At 36.9% G+C, this 23,831-nt stretch overlaps 1 protein-coding gene across 2 annotated transcripts in view; it reads left to right on the plus strand.

Moving 5' to 3' along the window:
* The window catches only part of WDR70 (WD repeat domain 70), a 358,039-nt gene that overhangs the window by 47,166 nt on the left and 287,042 nt on the right, over positions 1 to 23,831 (plus strand). For both annotated transcript variants that reach the window (XM_049862618.1, XM_049862622.1), the window contains one exon: positions 20,094 to 20,153. In XM_049862618.1, coding sequence (XP_049718575.1) covers positions 20,094 to 20,153 — 60 coding nt within the window. The remainder of the gene's footprint in view (positions 1 to 20,093; positions 20,154 to 23,831) is intronic.

Below are 23,831 nucleotides of genomic sequence, written 5' to 3' on the forward strand. Positions count from 1 at the left end.
CTGGGAAGGCGGTTCCCCAGCTGAGTGGTGCTTCACAGCCTTTCAAGAAGAAGCAAAGATGGCACACAGAGGCAGGTGTTTAAGCGAAAGGAGCGGGAGGAGGTGAAAGGCAGGGAAGAAACTAAAAGATGCTGAGAAAAGCAAAATCAGCAACAAGAAAATGGCACTGAAGGAGCCAGCTGGTGTGGGTGGCGTGAATCCAAATGGCATGGAGCTGGTATCTCCTGGGCTGAGGTCACTTGGCTCACTGGGAAGGAGTAGAGGCCAAGCAGGGGAAAGAAGGGTTGGGGAGGGGTGGGCAAGTGTGTGTCACTGGTTACCGGGTGCTCTGTCTCCTGCTGGGAGCTCTGTGAAGCTGCTTTCCCATACTCCCTACCTGCTGTTCTCCTACAGGAGTACAAGATTGTGAATCTTTGCCGTGTTAGCTGATAGGGGACCACCACTCAGAGCTGTCCTCGCTCTCTGTTCTTAGCAGTTTCTTATTCCATTTGGGGCTTGGTCGAGTTCTTTATCCTTCATTTGATGGTTAGGATTCTGGGATTGACATTTGTGTCTGTTTTACTTAGTTTTTCGGGTCTTTGCTGTGGAAGGACGGCGTGGTGCTTCTGTCTGTAGTGCCATGTTGGCTCTGCCCTCTACATAGAGCCATTTTATGGATTGAATTATGTCCCCCCAAAATATGTGTTATAAATTCTAACCTCTGTGCATGTGGTTGTGGAGCCCTGGTGGCGTTGTGGTTAAGAGATCGGCTGCTAACCAAAAGGTTGGCGGTTCGAATCCACCAGCCACTTCTTGGAAACCCTGCGGAGACAGTTCTCCTCTGTCCTTCCAGGGTCGCTATGAGTTGGAATCGACTCGATGGCAGTGGGTTTGGTTTTTGGTTTATGCATGTGGTTATTATTTGCTGAGCAAGTAATCTGAGAAGCAGGACTATATGAAGAAGAACACAGCATCAGGATTGGAGACTCATTAACAACCTGCGTAACGCAGATGTCATAACCTTGCTTGCTGAAAGTGAAGAGGACTTGAGGCACTTACTCATGAAGATCAAAGACCACAGCCTTCAGCATGGATTACACCTCAACATGAAGAAAAAAAATTTTCATGACTGGACCAATAAGCAACATCATGAATAAACAGAAAAGATTGAAGTTGTGAAGGGTTTCATTTTACTTGGATCCACAATCAGTGCCTTGGAAGCAGCAGTCAAGAAATCAAAAGACACATTGCATTGGGCAAATCTGCTGCAAAAGACCTCTTTAAAGTGTTAAAATGCAAAGATGTCACCTGAAGATTAAGGTGAGCCTGACCCAAGTCTTGGTATTTTCAATCCCTTCATATGCATGGGTAAGCTGGACAATGAATAAGGAAGACCAAAGAAGAATTGACGCCTTTGAGCTATGGTGCTGGTGAAGAATATTGAATATACCATGGACTGCCAAAAAAAAAAAAAAGAACCAATCTGTCTTGAAAGAAGTATAGCCAGAATACCTCTTTAGAAGCAAGGATGGTGAGACTATGTCTCACATACTTTGAACATATTATCAGGAGAGACCAATTCCTGGAGAAGGACATGCTTGGTAAGTAGAGGGTCATTGAAAAAGAGGAAGACCCTGAAGGAGATGGCTTGACACAGTGGCTGCAACAATGGTCTGAAGCATAACAATGATTGTGAGGATGGTGCAGGACCAGGCAGTGTTTCGTTCTGTTGTACATCGGGTTGCTATGAGTAGGAAGTGACTTGAGGACACCTAATATGGTTATAATGCCATTTGAGAATGAGTTGTCCTTGTTATGTTAATGAAACCAGATTAGGGTGTATTTTGAGTCAATCTCTTTTGAGACATAAAGGAGATTAAACAAGTGAGCAGAGCAGAGGTGGGGTAAACTAGACACCAAGACACGAGATCTCCAAGGAAGCAGGAAGCAGAAGCCGAAGAGACAAGGACCTCCCTCCGGAACTGACAGAGAGAGAAAGCCTTCCCCCAGAGTCGACATTCTGAATTTAGACTTCTAGCTCCCTAAATTGTAAGAAAATAAATTTGTTAAAGCCACCCACTTGTGGTATTTCTCTTATAGCAGCACTAGATAACTAAGGCAGAAGCAATGAGTCGGAGCCTACTCGAGGGCACCTAACAACAGCAGCAACCAGAGCATTGTGATACCGTTGTTCGTTTGCTAGTGTAGCCCTACTACAGCTTCTGAGTTCCATGAAGGCAGTATGTAACCTTCTCATTTTGGGATTCTTAGTGTTTAGTGTAGTACCTGGCACTTACGCTTTATTAGGTACAGTTCTTATTAAGTCTTTCTGTGACTTCAAATGTTTTATCTAAAAAATACAGAAAGAATTTCAAGAGTAGATATAAAATTTTATGAATAGCTAATAAAATATGTTTTTAGTTTAGAATTATATATAAACAGATTGTGATAAATATAAATCCTGATTATTCGTTTTTTCTCACAGATCTCACGCTTGTTTTCTGTAAAACTGCAATTACTAGCCAGTCTTTATATCTATGTTAAAAACGAACATATTTTGAGTACTTACTATATGTCAGGCTCTGTGCTAGGTATTGATATAAATAAGATGTAGTACCTGTCCTCAGTGAGCTTACAGGTAGTGAGGAGATGGCAGATACACAGAGTCTGCTTTTGTCCTTTAGCAGAAAATGCCCAGGAGCAATTAAAACATTTGGCTGTCAAGGTGGTGGCTTTAGATATTATGGAAAATGTGATGTAGAGTTAATAATTTCATATTTGGTGGGACGAATGGGGTGTAAAATTGAACGGATCCAAGAGAACCTATATAGATTGGCTTTTGAGATACCTCTAATTTTTACTGTCCCTTTAACATTCTTGTGCTTGTGAAGCATATACGGGCTTTTGCATGTGTGCAAAGCTTTGTTAAATTGGATGTGATATCCATTCTGCCGTGTTAGGTTTTAGCAGAAGAGCTGTAACAAAGGAGGAGGAGGAAGACAACAGCTACGTCTCGTAATCAGGTGACTGTAATAAAAATTGGTTATGACTGAGGCTCCTTTTGTTTTCCCAGATAAGTTAATTCTCACCCAATTCGACTGAAACCTTGACACCTCTTGTAGTTAAATTCAGTAGAGTTTGTGTATCTTTAACCAAACAGAAAAAGTCTGTTGCCACAGACTCCATGGATGTGGGCCTTTTAATACGACAAAGGGTGAAAGTCTGAGCAGGGTGAAACCCTTTGCCTTTATAGTGGTAAAAGATAGTCTTTCCTTTGGCAGGGGGAAGGAGTTTCATTACAGCAGTCACAGAAAGCCAGGTTGCTACTTCTCAAGTCTGTTACAGGCCCTGCTTTGCCCCGCAGGCTCAACTCTTCTGTTCTTCTATCCCTGGCTGTTAATAGTACTGTGGCTAAGAGTGGGCTCTTAATACATACATTATAAAAACAAAACGAACACACAGAAACAACCGGTTGCTGTTGAGTTGATTCCGACTTGTGGAGACCCAGTGTTTGTCGGAATAGAACTTTGCTCTGTAGGGTTTTCAAAGTCTGATTCTTCAGAAGTAGATCATTAGGCATTTCTTCCAAGGTGCTGCAGGGTGGACTTTAAATGACAATCTTTTGGTTATCAGCTGAGCACGTTAACTGTCTGCACCACTCAGGGATTCCATACATACATTAATAAATAAATGAAAAACAGTGGGTAAGAGCTTGGCTGCTAACCAAAAGGTCAATAGTTCAAATCCACCAGCCGCTCCTTGGAAACCCTATGGGGCAGTTCTGCTCTATCCTGTAAGATCGCTTTGAGTCCAAACTGGCTCAACAGCAATGAGTACTGCAAATGCTATGAATATTGCTAGGCTTTTTGGGAATTAGTATCTTAATGCAAAGAAATTATTTGCTTTTTAATTTTGTATGAAATTAAGCATTGATTTTTTTTTTTAACTTAGAACAATAATTTAGTCAAATGCTGTAGAAACCTTTCTAAAATAAAAATGCATGAATGCTTGAAAGGTTATGGATTTCTACAAAAGGCAGTGGAGAGTCACTGAAGGTTTTCAATAAAAATGACCCAGGAAGAGCAGTGTTGTGGCACTGAGCAACATGGAGGGAAGTAAAGAGGATTGAAATCAGGGAGGGACTTTGTAGTGACATGGGGTAGTGTTCACGGTTCTGTATGTGGGTAAGTTTAAGGCAAATCATGTCATCATAGAACGTCAGTGAAAAAACTGAAGTTCTACATGGTTAAATGACTTACTGAAGGTTGTAAGTGGGGTTAATAACAGAGTCTGTCTAGATTCCAGCAGTCCTGGTGGCACAGTGGTTAGGTGCTCAGCTGCCAACCAAAAGGGCCGAGGTTTGAACATACCCGGTGCTCCACAGGAGAAAGATGTGGCAGTAGGCTTCCTTAAAGATTTACAACCTTGGAAACCCTATGGGGCAGTTCTACTTCATCCTACAGTGTCACTGTGAATTGGATTCGACTCGACAGCAGTGGGTTTGGCTTAGATTCCAGGTCTTCTGATCTACAGAGTGGTTAAGAAGAGCTGAAATAGTCTTAAAATTATAGGATGTCAGGAAATGGTAGCATTTGAAAGTAAATGTTTTATTTGCTATAAATTCTGCTGGCTTGTTGTCTCATTATTATATGATAAATATAGAAAATTGTCATCTTTGTGTTCATTGAGAATATCACGCAGTTCTTTTTAAAAGAATATAATTTCTGGCAAAACGTGGGACTGAACTATCCTTTTTGAGTTTCTCAGACCGCACACAAGCATAATAAAAGTTATTTAACATACCCTCAAGTCAGGTTACTGAGAAATGTGCTCCAAGATTGACTCTTGCAATAGGGCACAAACGTTTTGAAGGTAATTTAGAAGTGGCTTGGGAAAATTACTAATCGAAGGATTGAAACCAGCTGTGAGAAGTAGAGAGGAAATTGTTTTTCCTTCCTGCAATATTTTAGACATGTAACTTTATACTTTTGAAGGATGATTGTAAACATTTGATGAATGATTTGTTTTGAAGCTTAATTAAAGTTTATTAGAACATTTACAAATATATTTTCAGGTTTATTGCCACACATCATTTTTAATACTTTGAATCTAATATTTGCCAGCTTCTGTGGAACAAAACAACCAAAACTTACTTTTGATGAATCTTTGGGCTTGGAGTGAGTACATTAAAGTTTTTAGCTTCAGCACTTGAAAAAGTGGTGAATATTTGATGTTCATTTTACCTTCTTGTGCCCATAGCACAAAACCTGCGATTTGTACATCATAGATACTCAAGGGAGCCCTGATGGCGCAGTGGTTAAGAGCGTGGCTGCTAACCACAAGGTCGGCAGTTCAAATGCACCAGCTGCTCCTTGGAAACCCTTTGGGGCAGTATTACTCTGTGCTATATGGTTGCCGTGAGTTGGAATCGACTTGATGGCAATGGGTTTGTTTTTGGTAGTCAAGAAGCTTTGTTGAGTAGCTAATCTGTCTCGTAGGATTGTCTTGAGAATTGAAGGAAATAATTCATGTAAAGAATTCAGCTGACCGCCAGATGTTTACCATGCATTATCTCATGTATTTTGTTTTCATGTAGTCACATTTACCAGTTATTTATTTATGAAGTCTGCATTTTATGTCATGCCTAGACCAGATTTTTTTCATACCAAAATCATAAAGATTATTCGTGTTTCCTCCTAACATTGTTCCAGTTTTATTTATATTTAAATCTTTGTTATGTCTAGGATGTACTTAGCTGTAAGTATAGGAAAATATTAATTTTTTTCCAAAAAAATAAGAAAATTTCTCCAAATGGCTATCTAGTTGTTCTACCACCATTTACTCAACAATCTAATCTTGTCACTACTAATTTAATTCCACCATCATAAGATACTAAATTCTCATATATTTGGATGTGTTTCTTCTCTTTGTATTCTGTTTCACTGCCTTATTTATTCCTGGGCTAATGCCAAACCTATTTGTTTCCTGTAGTTTTATTATACATTTTAATATCTGGGAGAGGTCATTGTTTTTCTTTATGTCTGTTAGTCATTTTAAAGCTTTCTTCATACAGATCCTGCATATTTTGACCACTATTATTATTTTTACAAATTATTGCTATATTTTTCCATTATATTTTCAAATGGTTGTTTATATATAGGAACTTTATTGATTTTGGTTTATTAATATTTTAGTCAGCTATCTTGCTAAATTTGTTTATGGTTTTTAATATCTTTTTAGTTGCTTGTATTAAGTTTTCCAGATAAACAACCAAATCATTTACAAACGTGGTTATACCTCTTATTCCTAATTTTTGCCTAATTACCTATCACTTCCACACAATGCTTAGAAGCAGTGGTAATAGAGGGCATCCTTGTCTTTTTAGTGCTTTTAATGGCAATTCTTCAAGGCTTCTAAGTGATTTCATCATTTAGACTGAGCCTGGCTTTTGATTTCGGAAGTAAATATTTGTGATCATTGAGAAGTATCTATTTCTATTTTACCTATATTTTTGTATTAAGAATATATAACTGTTTTTCTTAAAAGGCTTTTTAGGGCATTTATTAAGATGATCATAGGATTCTTCTTCCTACTAGATGAGTTGTATTTGTAGATTTCCTAAAGTAGAAGCATTCTTACATACCTGGAATTAACCCCACTTGGTTCTGGTACTGTTTTTCATTAGTGCACTGCTATGTTCTGTGTGCCAGTAATCTTTTTTCTTCGCGTTTTGCATTACTACTCTTGAGTAAAGTTAGCCTGAAGTTCCCTTTTCTTAAATACTGACTTTGACAGATTTTTGATTTCATCGTTAGACTGTATTTTTAAAAAGAGCTTGGGTTCCTTTTCTCTTCCTCTTTGATTTGGAAGCCTTTATGCTGTGTAAGTATTATCTAGTCATTGAAGGTTAGGTGCAATTCTTCTGGGAAACAATCTGAACCTGATAATTTGATAGGGGTAGGTCTATAACCACTTTCAATGTCTTCATGGTAAATATTCTTTTTAGGTTTTCTGTCTTTTCTGGAATCAATTTTGATAATGTGTGTTTTTCCAGAGTTTTATGTGTGTGGTGGCTTTAAAACATGTCTGCATATTCTTTCACAATCCTGTCATCAAACGGTGGTATCTAATTCCCCTTCACTTGCATATATGCTGGCCTTACTGTCTTGCTTCCAGGTCATACTATAGTCAAGTGGTACAGGAAGAGTTGTCAATAATTATATCAACCCGAAAATGTTACAAGGAAAAGATGGGTATGGAGCTATGTGAATACAGAGGCACAAGGCTGACTAAGAGTGCACAGTGAGAGAGAACACACGTAAAGTGCACGAACAGCCCAGAACGTATAGGAAATGTGCATATACTTCCATATGGCAAGGGTGACCATCAAATCTCCCTGACTGCTTGGGATTGTCCTCACTTATACTTGCTGTCCCTGCCAAATTATTAATAGTACAACGACTCCCAAAAGGGATGTAATTTGACCAATAAGTTCCGTAATCATTCAGCATATGGCTTGAGGACAAGGTACTTAGGAAAGAGCTTCAGGAGCAGATTAGAGAAAGGTGGTGAGCCCAGCTCATCAAAGAGTATGTACCTTCTCCTGAAGGTTGACAGGGAATAAAATTCCAAGCAGGAAGTCAAAATCAGGTTTGCATTTTAGAAATATGACTTAGGGTACCACAGAGGATATTCTGAAGGAAGAATAAGACTTACGACCTTACTATTCCAAATGGTAGATTCTTGCTCCATTTAAAATAACATTTTAATCCTTACATTCTATTTTAGGACTAGAGATGCTTACGCCTCACTCTTCATGCCAGAATTATTTTCTAATAATTTTTCTTTCTTTTTATGATCCGAGTCAAGAAATTTGTCACATGACTTAATGTTGTCCATACAACTTACCAAAGATTTTAAATAATCAAAACCAATCAATATACACACCATTGCTACGCGTATCACAGAAAAGGTTATGTCAGTCTGAAAGGCTTTTCCTAATATAATTTTTGCCCCCAAAATACACTGCATAAAGTCAATGAAATAAAACCATGGTAACCAAATCAGCTTAGATACCCGAGTAGAAACCAAGGACTTCTGGGGATCCTAAGATTCTAGCATAGCTCAAGAAAACATTTTTTCCCACTAATTTAATTTTTGAATTTCATGTCAAATGTCACTGCTTCTACTAGTACTTTTAAATTATGAAAACAAATGTATCTAGGAGCCTTTATAAACATATTAAGTATTACTTTGTGCTGTTTAGGCAATTCCAAGAACTGCTAACACACAGAGGAGTTTGTAAGAACATTCTCTAATTCTAGAAACAGCAAGCAGCTGTATACTTATAAATAGATAAATGTTTTATATGTTTATATTGTTTAAGAAGCAGCAAATTAATATTTTAATCTCTTAATTTAGAATTCTGTTGTTATTAAAAAAAAACAATGATGATTGCCAATGTAACTATGGTAGTCAGAAATCATGCTATATTTAAATAACTACCATTTTAAGTATATTCTTTTTTTCAGATCTGTAGCCAAAAATTGTTAAAAACAAATAAAATTCTCTCTTCATTCCAAATACCACAATATCCAAATACAAGCTCCAAACTGATTTTCTCAGGGAAAGATTTTTGGCATGAATGCATTCCTCTTTAATGAATAGATGTTGACAGTACAGCGCTCAGGACATCAAACGTAATTTACTAAGTGAATTGAATATCTTGATAATAGTTAAAACATAAAGTAGTTCACATTTCAAGTATGGTACTTAGAGCATTAGCTGACCTGTTTCTAAGGGCGTTCTGGTGTTTAAACTGCTTCGATGTACTCACAGCAAAAATTAAGATAATCTGAGCTATTGTTTTCAAAGTCTCTACATAGGTGCTCAGATGCTTTTGAGAGTCACTGCAGCTCATTCTATTTTGGTAGTTTAATTAGTTTGTTATATTATAAAATGTACTATCAACATTTTAAGTATGAAAAATAGATACAACTATATATACGTGAGGAGCCCCCGTAGCACAGTGGTAAAGAGCTCGACTGCTAACCAAATGGTGGGCAGTTCAAATCCACCAGCCACTCCTTGGAAACCTTATGGGGCAGTTCTACTATGTCCTGTAGGGTTGCTATTAGTTGGAATCAACTCGACGGCAATGGATTTTTTTTTTTTGCTATATATACATAGACTACCTAAATGAAACATTTTCGATAACTACTTTCCAAAGAACTTAAAATATCGGAGGCTTTCAGACTAGTGCTTTAAAAAAAAAAAAGCAGTATTTTATTGTGCAAAGCCTTATAGTAGCTTAAAAAAATATGTTTTTATGTGTGTGTTTTTTTAAAGGCACAAAAAACCTCTTCTTTATTCAGGTTTAATTTGTACATCTTACCTTCTCCCACTATACACTACTGGCATAATTTTTAAAATTGTTTACAAATTTATCAAGAATTATCACTGCATACCTTTTTTTTGAAGTAAATGCTGTGTCAGTGAGTGATGGAATATCTCTAAAGGGTAGAGAATAATGATACAAATAATAACTTTGCAGATGGGGAAAATACTTTTTTTAAAGGTCAGGTGCTTCCAATGCTAAAGCATAGCAGCATATTAGCTGGAGATGTCTTGGATTTATCCATTATAATGTTAATTGTTTCCACACTCTTCAGTGGAGTTGTGTCTGTCACACACACACACACACACACACAAATGTATCTGTCAGGCAAAGTTCTAGTCTTTTAAAATGCAGAATAAATATTCTAAATGAATTACCTCCAATACTCTGGTCTAAGATAGTTTATCTTTAAACTAAATTTGAAAAAAGCAGAGGTAGGGATCAAATCACAAGTAGTCAGAATTAGAAATTTGAATGGGAAACTATCCATAGATACAGAAGAGACTCTAAAAAATTATAATAGAACTTTTCCCAACTATCCTGTTCTGTTGATCTGCATGGTCATTCTTACACCAGTACCCCACAGTCTTCGTTACCGTAGCTTTGTAATAGTTTTGAAATCAGGTATTGTAAGTCTTCCGACTTTGTTGTTTGTTTTCAAAATGTTTTGGCTAGTCTAGATCCTTTACATTTCCATATAAGCTTTAGAATCATCTTGTCAGTTTCTACAGAAACGTTTTCTAGGATTATGATTGTATTGACTATCAGTTGTGAGAGAATTGCCACCTTGATGTAAGTTTTCCTGTTCATGAACATCGAAGTCCTTTTGAAATTTTCTCGGCAATGTTTTGTAGTGTTAAGTATAGAGGTCTTACACACATTTTGTTAAATTTATCCCTAAGTATTTAATGTTTTTTGATACTGTCATAAATGGTATTCTTTTTCAGTTTTGTTTACCAATTTTCCAATTAATCCTAACTGATATATCCCTTAGAAGTAAATCTAGTTTGAATAGACTTTATAAAATAACCTATCTGGAATATAAAGTCAGAGGAAGGGATTGATAAGATTAAAGTAAAGTGGTCTTCTACCAATGAGGTAGGAAAATTGGTGTAATTGAGAGAGACCTGGCAGAGAATAATACCAGGACCAGAGATTTGGGTATCTCTGTCTAGATGACAGTAGTATCATCAGTGCGTTTTACAGTTCCAGACATAGTCAAGACTCAGTAAGTATTTATTGAATAATTAATGACATGAGTGATAGCTGGGCTTAGGGTGGAGAGAAACTGAGAGCTATCTTTGTTTTCTTCTTTCCCTGTAATTCCCATTAGTTGGTGACTTCAGCTATCCACATAGAAGTTCTTAAGAGCTCATAAAATTATCTCTTTTTTCTGTTCCCACTATACTGTGTCAATTCTGGTCCCTTCTGGACTATTGCAAGAGTATCTTAATAGGTCTTTCTGTCCTTACACTGGTATATTTGTGGTAATTGTCTAGTCTAGCCTCTATACTAGAGCCATGGTGATTTTTAAGAAAGTCAAATCATATCAAATTACTCTTCATGGCTCACAGCTTAATTAAATTTCTTACTTTCGACATCATATACAATCTGCTTCCTCACTACCTCTCTGGTTAATACTTAAACACACACACACACACACAACACACACCCTTGCTCTTTTTCCTGCTTAGCAATTTAAACTACAGCCAGGCAAATATATTTAGAGCCCAGAAGTATCAAGATTCACATTATTCTCTTCCAATTGCCTTCCACATTCACCTAGAGAACCTCTGTCCATTTCTCAAAAGGTATCTAAAACATTTTCTCTTTTATGAAGGCTCCTCTAAGCACCCTCCCCAGACAGAATGGAATTGAACACTAAGCCCTGTGTATACTTCTGTTATAGAGTCTGACACATTTTAGTTTGCCTATTTACCTGTCTGCTTTGCTGTATGGACTGAGAGCTCCTTGTGAGCAGAGTCTTTTATCTTTAACTGTAGTACCTGTATATGGTATGTAGTTAAGTAATAAATGTTAAGTGAATTCTGTTTGCCTGCTAAACTCTAACCGATTGGTTTCTGGGAGAGTGTAGCACTCATTACAAGCTCCTGGTTGACAACCCTTACTCTCTCCCCATAACTCTCACCCACATTGTGGCAGATCTCTGTTACTGGGTAGACTATCAGAGTGTATGAAAACCAAACCCCTTGCCGTCGAGTCGATTCTGATTCATGGCAACCCTACAGAACAGAGTAGAACTGCACCCATTGAGTTTCCAAGGAGCAGCTGGTGGATTTGTACGGCTGACCTTTTGGTTAGCAGCTGAGCTCTTAACTGGTGAGCCACCATGACTCCATTGTGGTGTATAATACCATACATATACCACTTTCTTAACTTATGACAAGTTTATTCCAGGAAGATTGTTTATGATTTGCAAGGCTTTTGAAAACACTGTAAGGATGTATGTCAGATGGAATTGCTCATGTTATTCCAGTTATGTTTGCTGTCATTGTTGTTATTGGGGGTAGACCAGAGAGCCTGGGAATAATCGTTTAGTTGGCATTTAAAACCAAAACAAAATAAAAACGGGCATCTTTTTTTCCCCCTTCCATTAAGACTGTAGCTCTTGTTATGAACTCTGGTAATAAATGGCTTCATTGAAGTCTTGCAGTTTATGATATTCCCTGGCCAGAAAATCTTGAAAATATTTTACTATTATGGCAAATTTCACACTAAGCCATATTTCAAAAAGTCATCAATAAAAGTTCTGGAAAAAGAACAGTCACCATCAAGTGATATGTTAGCAAAAGATGGATTGCTACTATTTTAGATGATTTAGCTATGCCGATTATATGGCCTTTTTATGAGTTATGCCCTACATGATTTCCAGTAAAACTTGGATTTTAAATGTAAACAACATTTATTTAAACGTTTAATTTACTCCTAATATAAATACTAAGTTCTGTATTCTTGCAAGTTTTTTCTCTAAATGTCAGAAATTGTCTATATATAGGCACATTCTGCATTGAATTAAATGAAATAATTTTAATCCCAGCTTTTTGGTGACAGTGTTTCTATTTGCTGAGTGATGAAAAAGTGATTAGTTATGAAATAAGACACAGACTATCATAGACTCTTCTCCATGTGAAACATTTGAACTGTTCTGGTTCTTGCAAGACGACTTAGCACTTATACATTGGTTTTTTATTATTTACAAATATTGGCAACTGTCAGGGGAGCAGGGGCTTAGATAATTCAACATAGGGATAGTATTGAATTTGTGTATTTGAAATTTAAACTTATTTTTGGGTTTGTGTTGCAATATTGGTATCTCTTTCTGAAATAGGTATGTTTAGCGCTTTCCCACAAAATAGTAAGCCATACTTACACCTCTTTGACTGGAAATAAGCTGAAAAGTCTCTGACCCTTTTTTTATTCCTGTTTAGTGCCTTTTTGGTTCCTAATCTACTTCTTCACTAATCTGTGATAGTGATGGACTGTAGTGATAGTAATGGACTTCAGTGCCTTCTCAGATGCAAACAGCCTGAAACAAAACTGCCTTTATTTCTCCATGCTTGCAACTTAAATCTGCTCTTAGCCTGGCAGATAATCATTGGGTCTTAAAAGTTTTCCATTTTTGGAAATCTTCAATTATCCCCTGCTTCTCTTTCCCCAGGCTGACCCGATGGATAGCACCTGCTGTTTTTCATGGTCATAGCCATTAATCTAAAGTTTGAGGGCGAATTAAAAATTACAATCTAATGTGATCAATGTGGTAGACATTGGGCCATTTATTCCTTTCAAAACCTTCTATTGTGTGCCTGCCATATACCAGCTGTTTTGTGGATTGGGCATCCAGAGATGATGGGCATATACACAGTTTTGAGAAGTGCACATTTTGTTATTTGGTTAGGGAGTGATGGAGAGGGAGACAGGTCTAAAGTTACAATGCATCTTAAAAGCTTGTGAGCGGCTGTCTAAGATACATTTATTGGTCCCGTCACATTCGGAGCAAAGGAGAATGAAGAACACCAAAGACACAAGGAAAATATCAGTCCAAATGACTAATGGACCATATGAACCACAGCCTCCACCAGCCTGAGCCCAGAAAAACTCGATGGTATCTGGCTACCACCACCAATAGCTCTGACAGGGATAACAGTAGAGGGTCCCTGACTGAGCAGGAGAAAAATACAGAACAAAATTCAAATTGACAAAAAAAAGACCAGATTTACTAGTTGACACAGACTGTAGGAACCCCTGAGTCTATGGCCTCTGGACACCCTGCTAGTTCAGAACTTTCAGCCAAAGATTGGACAGGCCTATAAAACAATAGGAAACCCTGGTGGTGTAGTGGTTGAGTGCTATGGCTGCTAGCCAAAAGGTTGGCAGTTCAAATCCACCAGGCGCTGGCCAAAAGGTTGGCAGTTTGAATCCACCAGGCGCTCCTTGGAAACTCCATGGTGCAGTTCTGTCCTATAGGGTCGCTATGAGTCAGACCGACTCCCCGGCAATGGGTTTTTTTTTTTAATAAAACAATAACACATGTGAGGGACATGCTTCTTAGTTCAATCAAGTACACAAGACCAAATGGCCAACACCTGACAAAAAGCAAAGATGAGAAGGCAGAAAGGAACAGGAAAACTGGACAAATGGATATGGATAACCCCGAGTGGAAAGGGAAAGGGGTAGCGTTGACACATTGTGGGGATTGCAACCAATGTCGCAAAACAATTTGTGTATAAAATTTTGAATGAGAAACTAATCTGTGCTGTAAACTTTTACCTAAAACACAATAACATTAAAAATAAATAAGTTACAATACAGTATAAATTCTGTGATAGAGATGAACAGAGGTTGTCATGGGATTACATTGAAGAATCCTTTAACCCAGAGTTTGAAATGCTAGCAAAAGACCAGGTCACATTTGAATTGAATTTTGAACATGAGTAGGAATTAATCAGGTAAAGGAAGAGAAGCTTTGAAAGAGACTAAGATGATATGAACAGACAGATAGGAGGTAAACTTTGGAATAAACAGTGACTGTCATTTATTGGAAACCATTGGTGGCACAGTGGTTGAAAGCTTGGCTGCTAAGTAAAAGGTCGCCAGTTCGAATCCACCAGTCGCTCCTTGTAAACCTTATCAGGAAGTTCTGTTCTGTCCTATAGGGTCGCTATGAGTCAGAATCGACTCGAAGGCAACAGATTTGATTTGATTTTGTTGTTTATTGAGCACCTACTATGGGCAAAACGCTGTATTAAACCAAACCAAAACCCACTGTTGTCGATTTGATTCCAGATAATAATGACCCTATAGGACAGAGTGGAATTGTCCCATAGGGCTTCCAAGGCTCTAAATCTTTATAGAAGCAGGTTGTCACGTCTTTGTCCTGTGAAGTGGCTGATAGGTTTGAACTGCTGACCTTCCGGTTAGCAGCCAGCTGCTTTAACTACTGTGCCACTGGGGCTCCTTAACTCTGTATTAGGAGCTTTAAATAACTTTAAAAAAATCTTTTTCATTTTGTTGTTGTTGAGAATATACACAGCAAAACATACACCATTTCAACCGTTTCTACATGTACAGTTCAGTGACATCGATTACATTCTTGAAGTTGTGCAGCCTTTCTCATTTGCCTTTTCTGAGTTGTTCCTCCCCCTATTAACATAAACTCACTGCCCCTCAAGGCTCCTGTCTGTTTTTTAGTTGCTGTTGTCGCTTTGATCCCATATAGACAGACCTTAAAAAAGCATAACACTCAAGGCAGGCCTTTTTTTTATTAGTTAAGCTAGACAATTGTTTGGTTATAAGAAGACTTCAGGGGATATTTTTGGATTACAGTTTAAGGGTTATCTCAGGGCAGTAGTTTCAAGGGATCATCCAGTCTCCATGGCTCCAAAAAGTCTGGAGTCCATGAGGATTTGAAATTCTGTTCTGTATCTTCCCCCTTTTGATCAAGATTCTTCTGTAGAATCTTTGATCAAAATGTTCAGTAATGGTAACCCGGTACCATCCAGTTATTTTGGTCTTATGGCAAAGGAAGAAGTTGCTCATGGAGGTAATTAACCACATATTCTATATCCTCTTCTTATTCCTGATTGTCCTTCTATTGCTCCAGGTGAGTAGAGACTAGTTGTCGTGCCTTGGATGGCCTCCTCGACTGACTAGGCAGTAGAACAGAAGCATTAAACATGTTATTAGGCCAATTAACTGCATGTCCCATGAAACCATGACCCTAAACCTCCAAACCAAAGAACCAAATCCCATGAGGTGCTTGGTTGTACATAAGCCGCCTCAGTTGCTACTCTTTTTTTTTTTTTGTTGTTGCTGTTGTAAATATATCTGTCACACAGCTTTTGTCAATTTAATTTTTACAGGTGTACAACTTATTGACAGCAATTACAATAGTAGACTGTGCAACTCTACCCTAATTCAATGGGATTTTAGAAGCTTTAAATAACTCACAATAACCTAAGGGGTTATTTTCCTCACTTGCAGGAAAAATGAGAGTTGTAACTTTCCAGAGGTCGTGACATGATTAATGAGTGGCAGAGCTAAATTTAAACCCTAGTTTTTCTAGCTTTTTTTCTAGGGCATTTTCCCCCAAGAAAGGACAGTTTTAAGACAGGAAATAATTAAATTGTTCTCAGACTATTGAAAGATCGGGTGTATAGGTAACTTCTGAAAAGTGTCTAGAGGCATTTATAATGATTTATTTATTCAAGAAATATTTACAGAGTGCCTCTTACATGCTAAGCATGTGCTAGGCATTAGGGTTAAAATAGCAAATACCTTGTCAAAGTGGTAGAAGTAGAGGGTGAAAGAGAGACACTGAGCGAAAACTGTACTGTCAAAAAGCTAGAGGTAGGCAGTAATTGTAGGGGGAATAAGTAGCTTCTTTTTAATACAGCAATTAAATTGACTTGATGGCAATGAGTTTTTTTTTTTTTTTTTAATTTTTTTATGTTGTTTATGTGCTGAGGAGAAAAAGCCATAGCAGGGGAAAGATTAAAGATAAAGCAGAAGGAATTGGTGATTGATTCATCAAGGATCCTGAAGAGGTGAGGGAAGAGGCACCAAAGTCTCTTAGATCCCACATATTTAATTAAACAGATTGCAAGATGTTCCTAATATGAATTTATAATGGGTGGAGAATTTTAGTATGACTACCCTGCTCTTGGATAGTGGAGACTCGACTAAACAATGAAACCTCTTATGCAAATGATCACTGTGATAGCTTATATTTGATTTATTCATCCTTTCCCCCATCCTTCAATTATTCTGTCCATATCCATGTCTATCATAATGTTTATTATATTGAATTAGAGTCATTTATGTCTCCTTCCTAGACCATATGCTTCTTGGAAGGGGGTGGAGGCGTGAACAGAGACTGTCTAAAGGTGTCTTAAAAAAACCAAAACCAAAACCAAACCCATTGTTGTTGAGTCTGTCCACATATAATCTCACTTCAGTCAGTAAATGCTTATTGAATCAGTGAATTGTTCTAAGTTCCTTGTTTTTATCATTTCTGAATGAATAGTTTTTTTTTTTTTTTTTTTTAAATTTTAAGGTTTAAAAGATATATACCCACCCTGTCTAGATTTAGGTCTCTGTTGTAAATTAAATACAGAACACTTTTAGGTATGCCCAACTTTAAATGGAAAGATTTTTAATATTTTTGATTCTAGGAAGACCTTGTTGACAATTTTTGAGGAAAGTCCACAATAATAACTTTACACAGAGCTTACAGTATGCTTAAATATAATTTTTGATATTGGAGAATGAGAAACAGGATCCTGCATAAGGTAGGTTGTTAATGAGTCTTCTTCCAATCTTGATGTTGCTTTCTTCCTCATAGAGTCCAGCTTCTCAGATTATTTGCTCAGCATACAGGTTGAATAAGTATGGTGAAACACATACAACTTTCCTGACTTTAAGCTACCCAGTGTCCATTTGTTCTATTTGAATGACTGCCTCTGGATCTGTGTACAGATTCCTCATGAACACATTTAAGTGTTCTGGAATTCCTATTCTTGAAGCACTTACTGATGAAGATCAAAGACCACAGCCTTCTGTATGGACTATACCTTGACATAAAAGAAAACAAAAATCCTCACAAATGGATCAATGAGCAGCATCATGATAAACGGAGAAAAGATTAACATAAAGGATTTCATTTTACTTGGATCCACAATCAACACCCGTGTAAGCAGCAGTCAAGAAATCAAAAGATGCATTGCCTTGGGCAAATCTGCTGCAAAAGACTGCTTTAAAGTGTTGAAAAGATGTCACCTTGAAGGCTAAGGTGTGCCTGATGCAAGCCATGATGTTTTCAGTTGCCTCATATGCATGTGAAAGCTGGATGATGAATAAAGGAAGATGGAAGAAGAATTGACACCTTTGAATTGTGATGTTGGAGAATAACATTGAATATATCATGGACTGCCAAAAGAGTGAACAAATCCTGGAAAATGCATGACCAGAGTGCTCCTTAGAAGCACAGATGGCGAGACTATGTCTCACATACTTTGGACATGTTGTCAGGAGTGCTCAGTCCCAGGAGAAGGACATCATGCTTGGTAGAGTAGAATGTCAGTGAAAAAGAGGAAGACCCTCAACAGGTGGATTGACACAGTGGCTGCAACAGTGGGCTTAAGCATAACAATGATTGTAAGGATGGCGCAGGACTGGGCAGTGTTTCATTCTGTTGTACATACGGTTGCTATGAGTTAAGTGGGTCATAACAATAACACAGTGACCCGATTTATTAATTTCCTTCAGTTTATGATTATCTGCTATTTGTAGGATTTTCTCTCAGGCTTAGTAAAACAGAAAAACAAAAGATTGTATTTTAGTAAGTTATAACCAAATTTTAATGTAAATTATTGTTTGATTTTATAATGTATTACCAGGGAAACAGTGTTTTGTATTTGGTTTAAATTTATTAGCAATCATAATTTTAGGGTGATTTTAAGTGCCAGTTTCAATTAATGATGAGTTATTCCATTTATTTTTCTGTATCTGTTAGATTCTTTGATATCTGTAATATGTTAGATTCTTTGATTTCTGTAATATAGAATTTTAAAAAAATTACTCAGAAAAAGTTTTATGGTTTTTTCACTTTAAACATCAGAGCACACTGAATATTTGGAAAAAAGATATGAAGACTTTTCACTTTATTCTAGATGTTTTGATGTAAGCTTTTGATGTTCCCCCTTAATTCCCATAAGATGTGTTAAAGGAAAATAAAATTTCTAGTTTTTCTATATTAATTAAGTTATCAGTAACTATTGATTTACTTTTTTTCATTACTAAAAAAAAGTTTTTTTGGTGAAAATATACACAGCAAAACATACACCAATTCAACAATTTCTACATATACAATTCAGTGAAATGGATTACATTCTTCAAGCTGTGCTGTCATTCTTGCTATCCTTTTCCAAATTCTTCTACCACCTTTAACTTAAACTCACTGCTGCTAAGCTTCTCATCTACCTTTTTGAACTGCTGTTGTCAGTTTTGAGATGTACAGATTATGCTTTAAAAGGACAGAATGCTTAAGGCAGACATTCTTTTCTTATTAAGCTGAACAAAAAAAAAAAATTTTTTTTTTTTTTTATTATTTGGTTCGAAGATGACTCTAGGGGATAGTTTTAGCTTAAGGTTTAAAGATTATCTCAGGGCAGTAGTTTTGGGGGTTATCTCACCTCAATGGCTCCAGAAAATCTGTATGTATGTGTATATATATATATATACACACGTATATATGTATGTATATACACACACATATATATGCACATATATATATATATGAATTTGTCATTCTGTTCCCTGTTTTTTCCCCTTTTGATCAGGATTTTTCTATAGAGTCTTTGATCAAAACAGTAACCAGGCACCATCCATTTCTGCTGGTATTAAGGCAAAGGAGGCAGTTGTTCTTGGAAGCAGTTTGATGTGCATTCCTGTTCCTTCTCCTCTGATTCACGACTCTCCTTCCTCTGCTGCTCCAGGTGATTAGCGACCAATTGTAGTATCTTGAATGGCTGCTTGCAAGCTTGAAGGTCCCACGCACTATGCATCGATCTAGGAGGTAGAACAGAAACACTACAAACAATATTAACCAGATTGACTGGGATGTGCCATGAAACCATGTCTCTAAACCTCCAAATATTGCTTTGGTTTTTTCCTTGGATTAAATTAAAATTTTAACTTAGGTTAACAATAAAAATCAATTTCAAACAGTGTAAAGAAGACCCTCAACAAGATGGACTGACACAGTGGCTGCAACAGTGGGCTCAAGTGTAGAAACGATTGTCAGGAAGGTGCAGGACCAGGCAGTGTTTCCTTCTGTTGTGCACAGGGTTGCTATGAGCCGGAATGGACTAGACAGCACCTAACATCAAACAACAGCAAAGAAACAATAAGAAATAATTTCATACAACATAAAGACTTTCTTAGGTTTATCTTTTTAGAGATTTAAAATAAATTTATCATCAGTTTATAGTGACCAATTGTAGTCTGTCTGAAGTGTAGAAATAACAAGATATCCTCATACTTTTGTTTTTCTGTTCGTTTTTTAAGCTTTGTGCTAAAAAGCCAATGATGCAGTTTTTACAAACTGTATTTCCTGTGAATGCGGTATGCAGTCTTCCCCTTGCCTCCCGCCCCAACGCACTATTTTACTCACTGATGTCATGGAATTTTCTTGTTTCAGAATCCTGTCCAAAAGATTCCTGACTCACATGAGATAACACTGAAGCATGGCACTAAAACAGTAAGTTTAAAAAATTTTCTTATTTTCTTCTAATAACAGATCTTTCATGAAAAATGGAACTAACAAGGCACATTTGTATTAAGGCTAATTATACTATCAACTGATGTTGCACAAGCTGTACACATTGAACAAACAGAAAAAGATTACTTTCCAGTTCAGTTAAAATAGCCATTGCTATTTCACTTAAAATAGCAATACTTATTATTGTCATTGTTATTGTTGGCATTAAAACCTCTTTTTCTTTGATATAGGCACATTACAAATGAAAGAAAGAATTGAAACTCAAATACAGTTTTGTTTTTTATGCTGTGGGAAAATTTCTTACTACCCTTAACTTTATTTGTATATCAATAAAAGGCCTAGGTTTGTTCATTTTTCAGATGAATGTTGAGATAAGAAATGAACATTAAGTAGTTACTGTGTTGCTCTAAGATTATATTAAATTCTTATATTTATAGATCATATTCTTTTATAAGTACTTATGTTATTTAGAAATTAATAATATAAAATTTTGGAGATGTAAAATGAAATCATTGTGTGTTATTGAAAACCATTAAAAATGCCATTTGAGTGAATGAAAAGTACATATGAATGAATGAAAGAAAATAATCTTGGTTTCTCTTTTTAATGAAACTGCATTTCTCTAGATTTGTTCTGATTTTGATTTGACATTAATTAACAAAATTTGACTGATGTTTGCCTTCTGTTTCATGAAGAACACTATTTTCTGTATTTGATAGGCCGTAGAGTTAGAGATTTTTGAAATTGAAAGAGATTATTTAGATTTTCTCTACTTTAAAAAAAGATGAGTGAACTTTCACTTGGGTGAAAATGTAACATATAAAGTTAAGTATATAATTAGGTATCAGAACCTAGACTTCTTGGTGCTAATACAGTGTCTGTTTTTTCTACCAGGCTACACTTTTTTTCTGTACATTTAAAAAAAAAAAATAACTAGAAAGCCATCTCCCACCTTTTAGAACTTTATGGTCTAGTGACAATATTAGAATCTTATAAATTTAACCATTTGTGGGGATTTCCCTCTTTTAATTTCCAAGTATCAAGTATTTGCAATTGGATTAAGATTTTCAGCTTCTTCAGCCCAGCCAAAAATCACTTAAAGTGACAGAAAAATTATTTGAAAGAATTCACAATAGTGCTGGGAAACAAAAAGGAGTGCACTAGGGTAATACAAATTATCAGGAACCTCTAAAAGATGTTAGGAAATTGGAGTTGGATTGAAAGAGGACACTGTAGCCTAAAAAACGAACTAAAGGACCACTGTAAAAGATGGAAGGAGATTCAGGGGCATTCCAGGCTTAGAGACAGTAGATATCAAGAGGAATCATGGGAGTGGGTTGACTTTTCCCTGATGGCTTATGTCCTGCAGTTGCAGCAATGCAGGAACTTTTTTTAAAGTAATATTTTGTGGTGTTTTCAGTGAAAGTTTACACAGCAAATTAGGTTCCCATTTAACAATTTCTACACATTAGTTATATTTTTACACAGCGTGTCAACTTTCTCAAACTGTTCAAGAACTTTTGAATGCGTGTCCCAGGGAGCCCCATTTTCCAAAAGACTACTGTGTACTGACTCTTGTTCGTAGACATCAAAGAAGATAGTTTGTAGAAGAAAAATATGGAATTCATAGACTTACTGATGAGAAATCGCAAACATAAGCAGGGAAATGAAAATTTCAGCACCTTGAAAGAGAGGATCCACAAAAGAAAGAGAAATACCAATACAGAAGGAAAGCAAGTTAATAAATCTTGAGAGCAGAGGTCTTAGACAGGCAGCCTGCAGGTTGATTAAAGGAAACTATAGGAGAATATGTTTATAACTTCATAATAGGCAAGTCTTTCTTATCCAATAAGGTCCCTAAGTGGTGCAAGCACTGTGTTGTCAACTAGTAACCTAAAGGTTGGCAGTTTGAACCCATGTAGCAACACCACAGAAGAAAGGCCTGGATATCTGCTTCCATAAAGATAACGAGAAAACCCTGTGGGGCAGTTCTACTTTGTAAAACATTGGGTTGTCATGAGTTGGAATTGACTTAATGGCAGCAGGTTTGGTTTGGGTTTTTCTTATGCGATATGTAAAATGTAAAAGCCATAAAAGATGATGCTACATCTGGCTACATCAAAACTCAAACCTCTTTGTACCACCAAAGAAAGTTATAAGACAAATGACAAATTAGGAAGAGATATTTGCATCATGTAATGCAGGATTAATATGCTGACTATATAAAGAACTCTCACAAATCAACAAGAAAGACAATCCAACAGAAAAATAGCAAGTAACGGGAATAGGCAATTCATGGAAAAGCACACACAAACTGCCAATAAACTTAAGAAAAAAAAAAGATAATGACACCCTAAAATTAATCAGAAAAATGTGATTTAAAATAACAATAAAATAACACTTTTAATCCACTGAATTAAAATTTAAAGACTGGTAATGTCAAGTGTGGCAAATGGGAGTTGTGTATACTATTGATGGAGAATTACTAGTGATTGGTAGTCTTTTTGGAGGGCATTTGGACAGTATTCTTTTTTTTTTTTTTTAAATAATTTTTATTGTGCTTTAAGTGAAAGTTCACAAATCAAGTCAGTCTGTCACATAGAAGCTTATATACACCTTACTACATACTCCCATTTACTCTCCCCCTAATGAGTCAGCCTGTCCCCTTCTTCCAGTCTCTCCTTTCATGACCGTTTTGCCAGTTACTAACCCTCTCTACACTCTCATCTACCCTCCAGACAGAAGATGCCAACACAGTCTCAAGTGTCCACCTGATACAGGTAGCTCACTCTTCATCAGCATCTCTCTCCAATCCATTGTCCAGTCCCTCCCATATCTGATGAGTAGTCTTCGGGAATGGTTCCTGTCCTGGGCCAACAGAAGGTTTGGGGACCATGACTGCCGGGATTCTTCTAGTCTCAGTCAGACCATTAAGTCTGGTCTTTTAATGAGAATTTGGGGTCAGCATCCCACTGTTCTCCTGCTCCCTCAGGAATTCTCTGTTGTGCTACCTGTCAGGGCAGTCATCGGTTGTGGCCGGGCACTGTCTAGTTCTTCTGGTCTCAGGATGATGTAAGTCTGTAGTTCACGTGGCCCTTTCTGTCTTGGGCTCATAGTTATCGTTTGACCTTGGTGTTCTTTATTCTCTTTTGATCCAGGTGGGTTGAGACCAATTGATGTATCTTAGATGGCCACTTGTTAGCATTTAAGACCCCAGACGCCACATTTCAAAGTGGGATGCAGAATGTTTTCATAATAGAGTTTATTATGCCAAGTGACTTAGAAGTCCCCTTAAGCCATAGTCCCCAAAACCCCACCCTTGCTCCGCTGACCTTCCAAGCATTCAGTTTATCCCGGAAACTTCTTTGCTTTTTGAGCTGACCATCCATGTATTGAGTATTGTCCTTCCCTTTACCTAAAGTAGTTCTTATCTACTAACTAATCAGTAAATAACCCTCACCCACCTTCCTTCCCTCCCCCTTCTCATAACCACAAAAGAATGTGTTCTTTTAGGTTATACTATTTCTCAAGAACTTATAATACTGGTCTTATACAGTATTTGTCCTTTTGCCTCTGACTAATTTCACTCAGCATAATGCCTTCCAGGTTCCTCCATGTTATGAAATGTTTCACAGATTCATCACTGTTCTTTATCGA

The sequence above is a fragment of the Elephas maximus genome, chromosome 2 (genome assembly GCF_024166365.1).
Source record: "Elephas maximus indicus isolate mEleMax1 chromosome 2, mEleMax1 primary haplotype, whole genome shotgun sequence".
NCBI lineage: Eukaryota > Metazoa > Chordata > Mammalia > Proboscidea > Elephantidae > Elephas > Elephas maximus.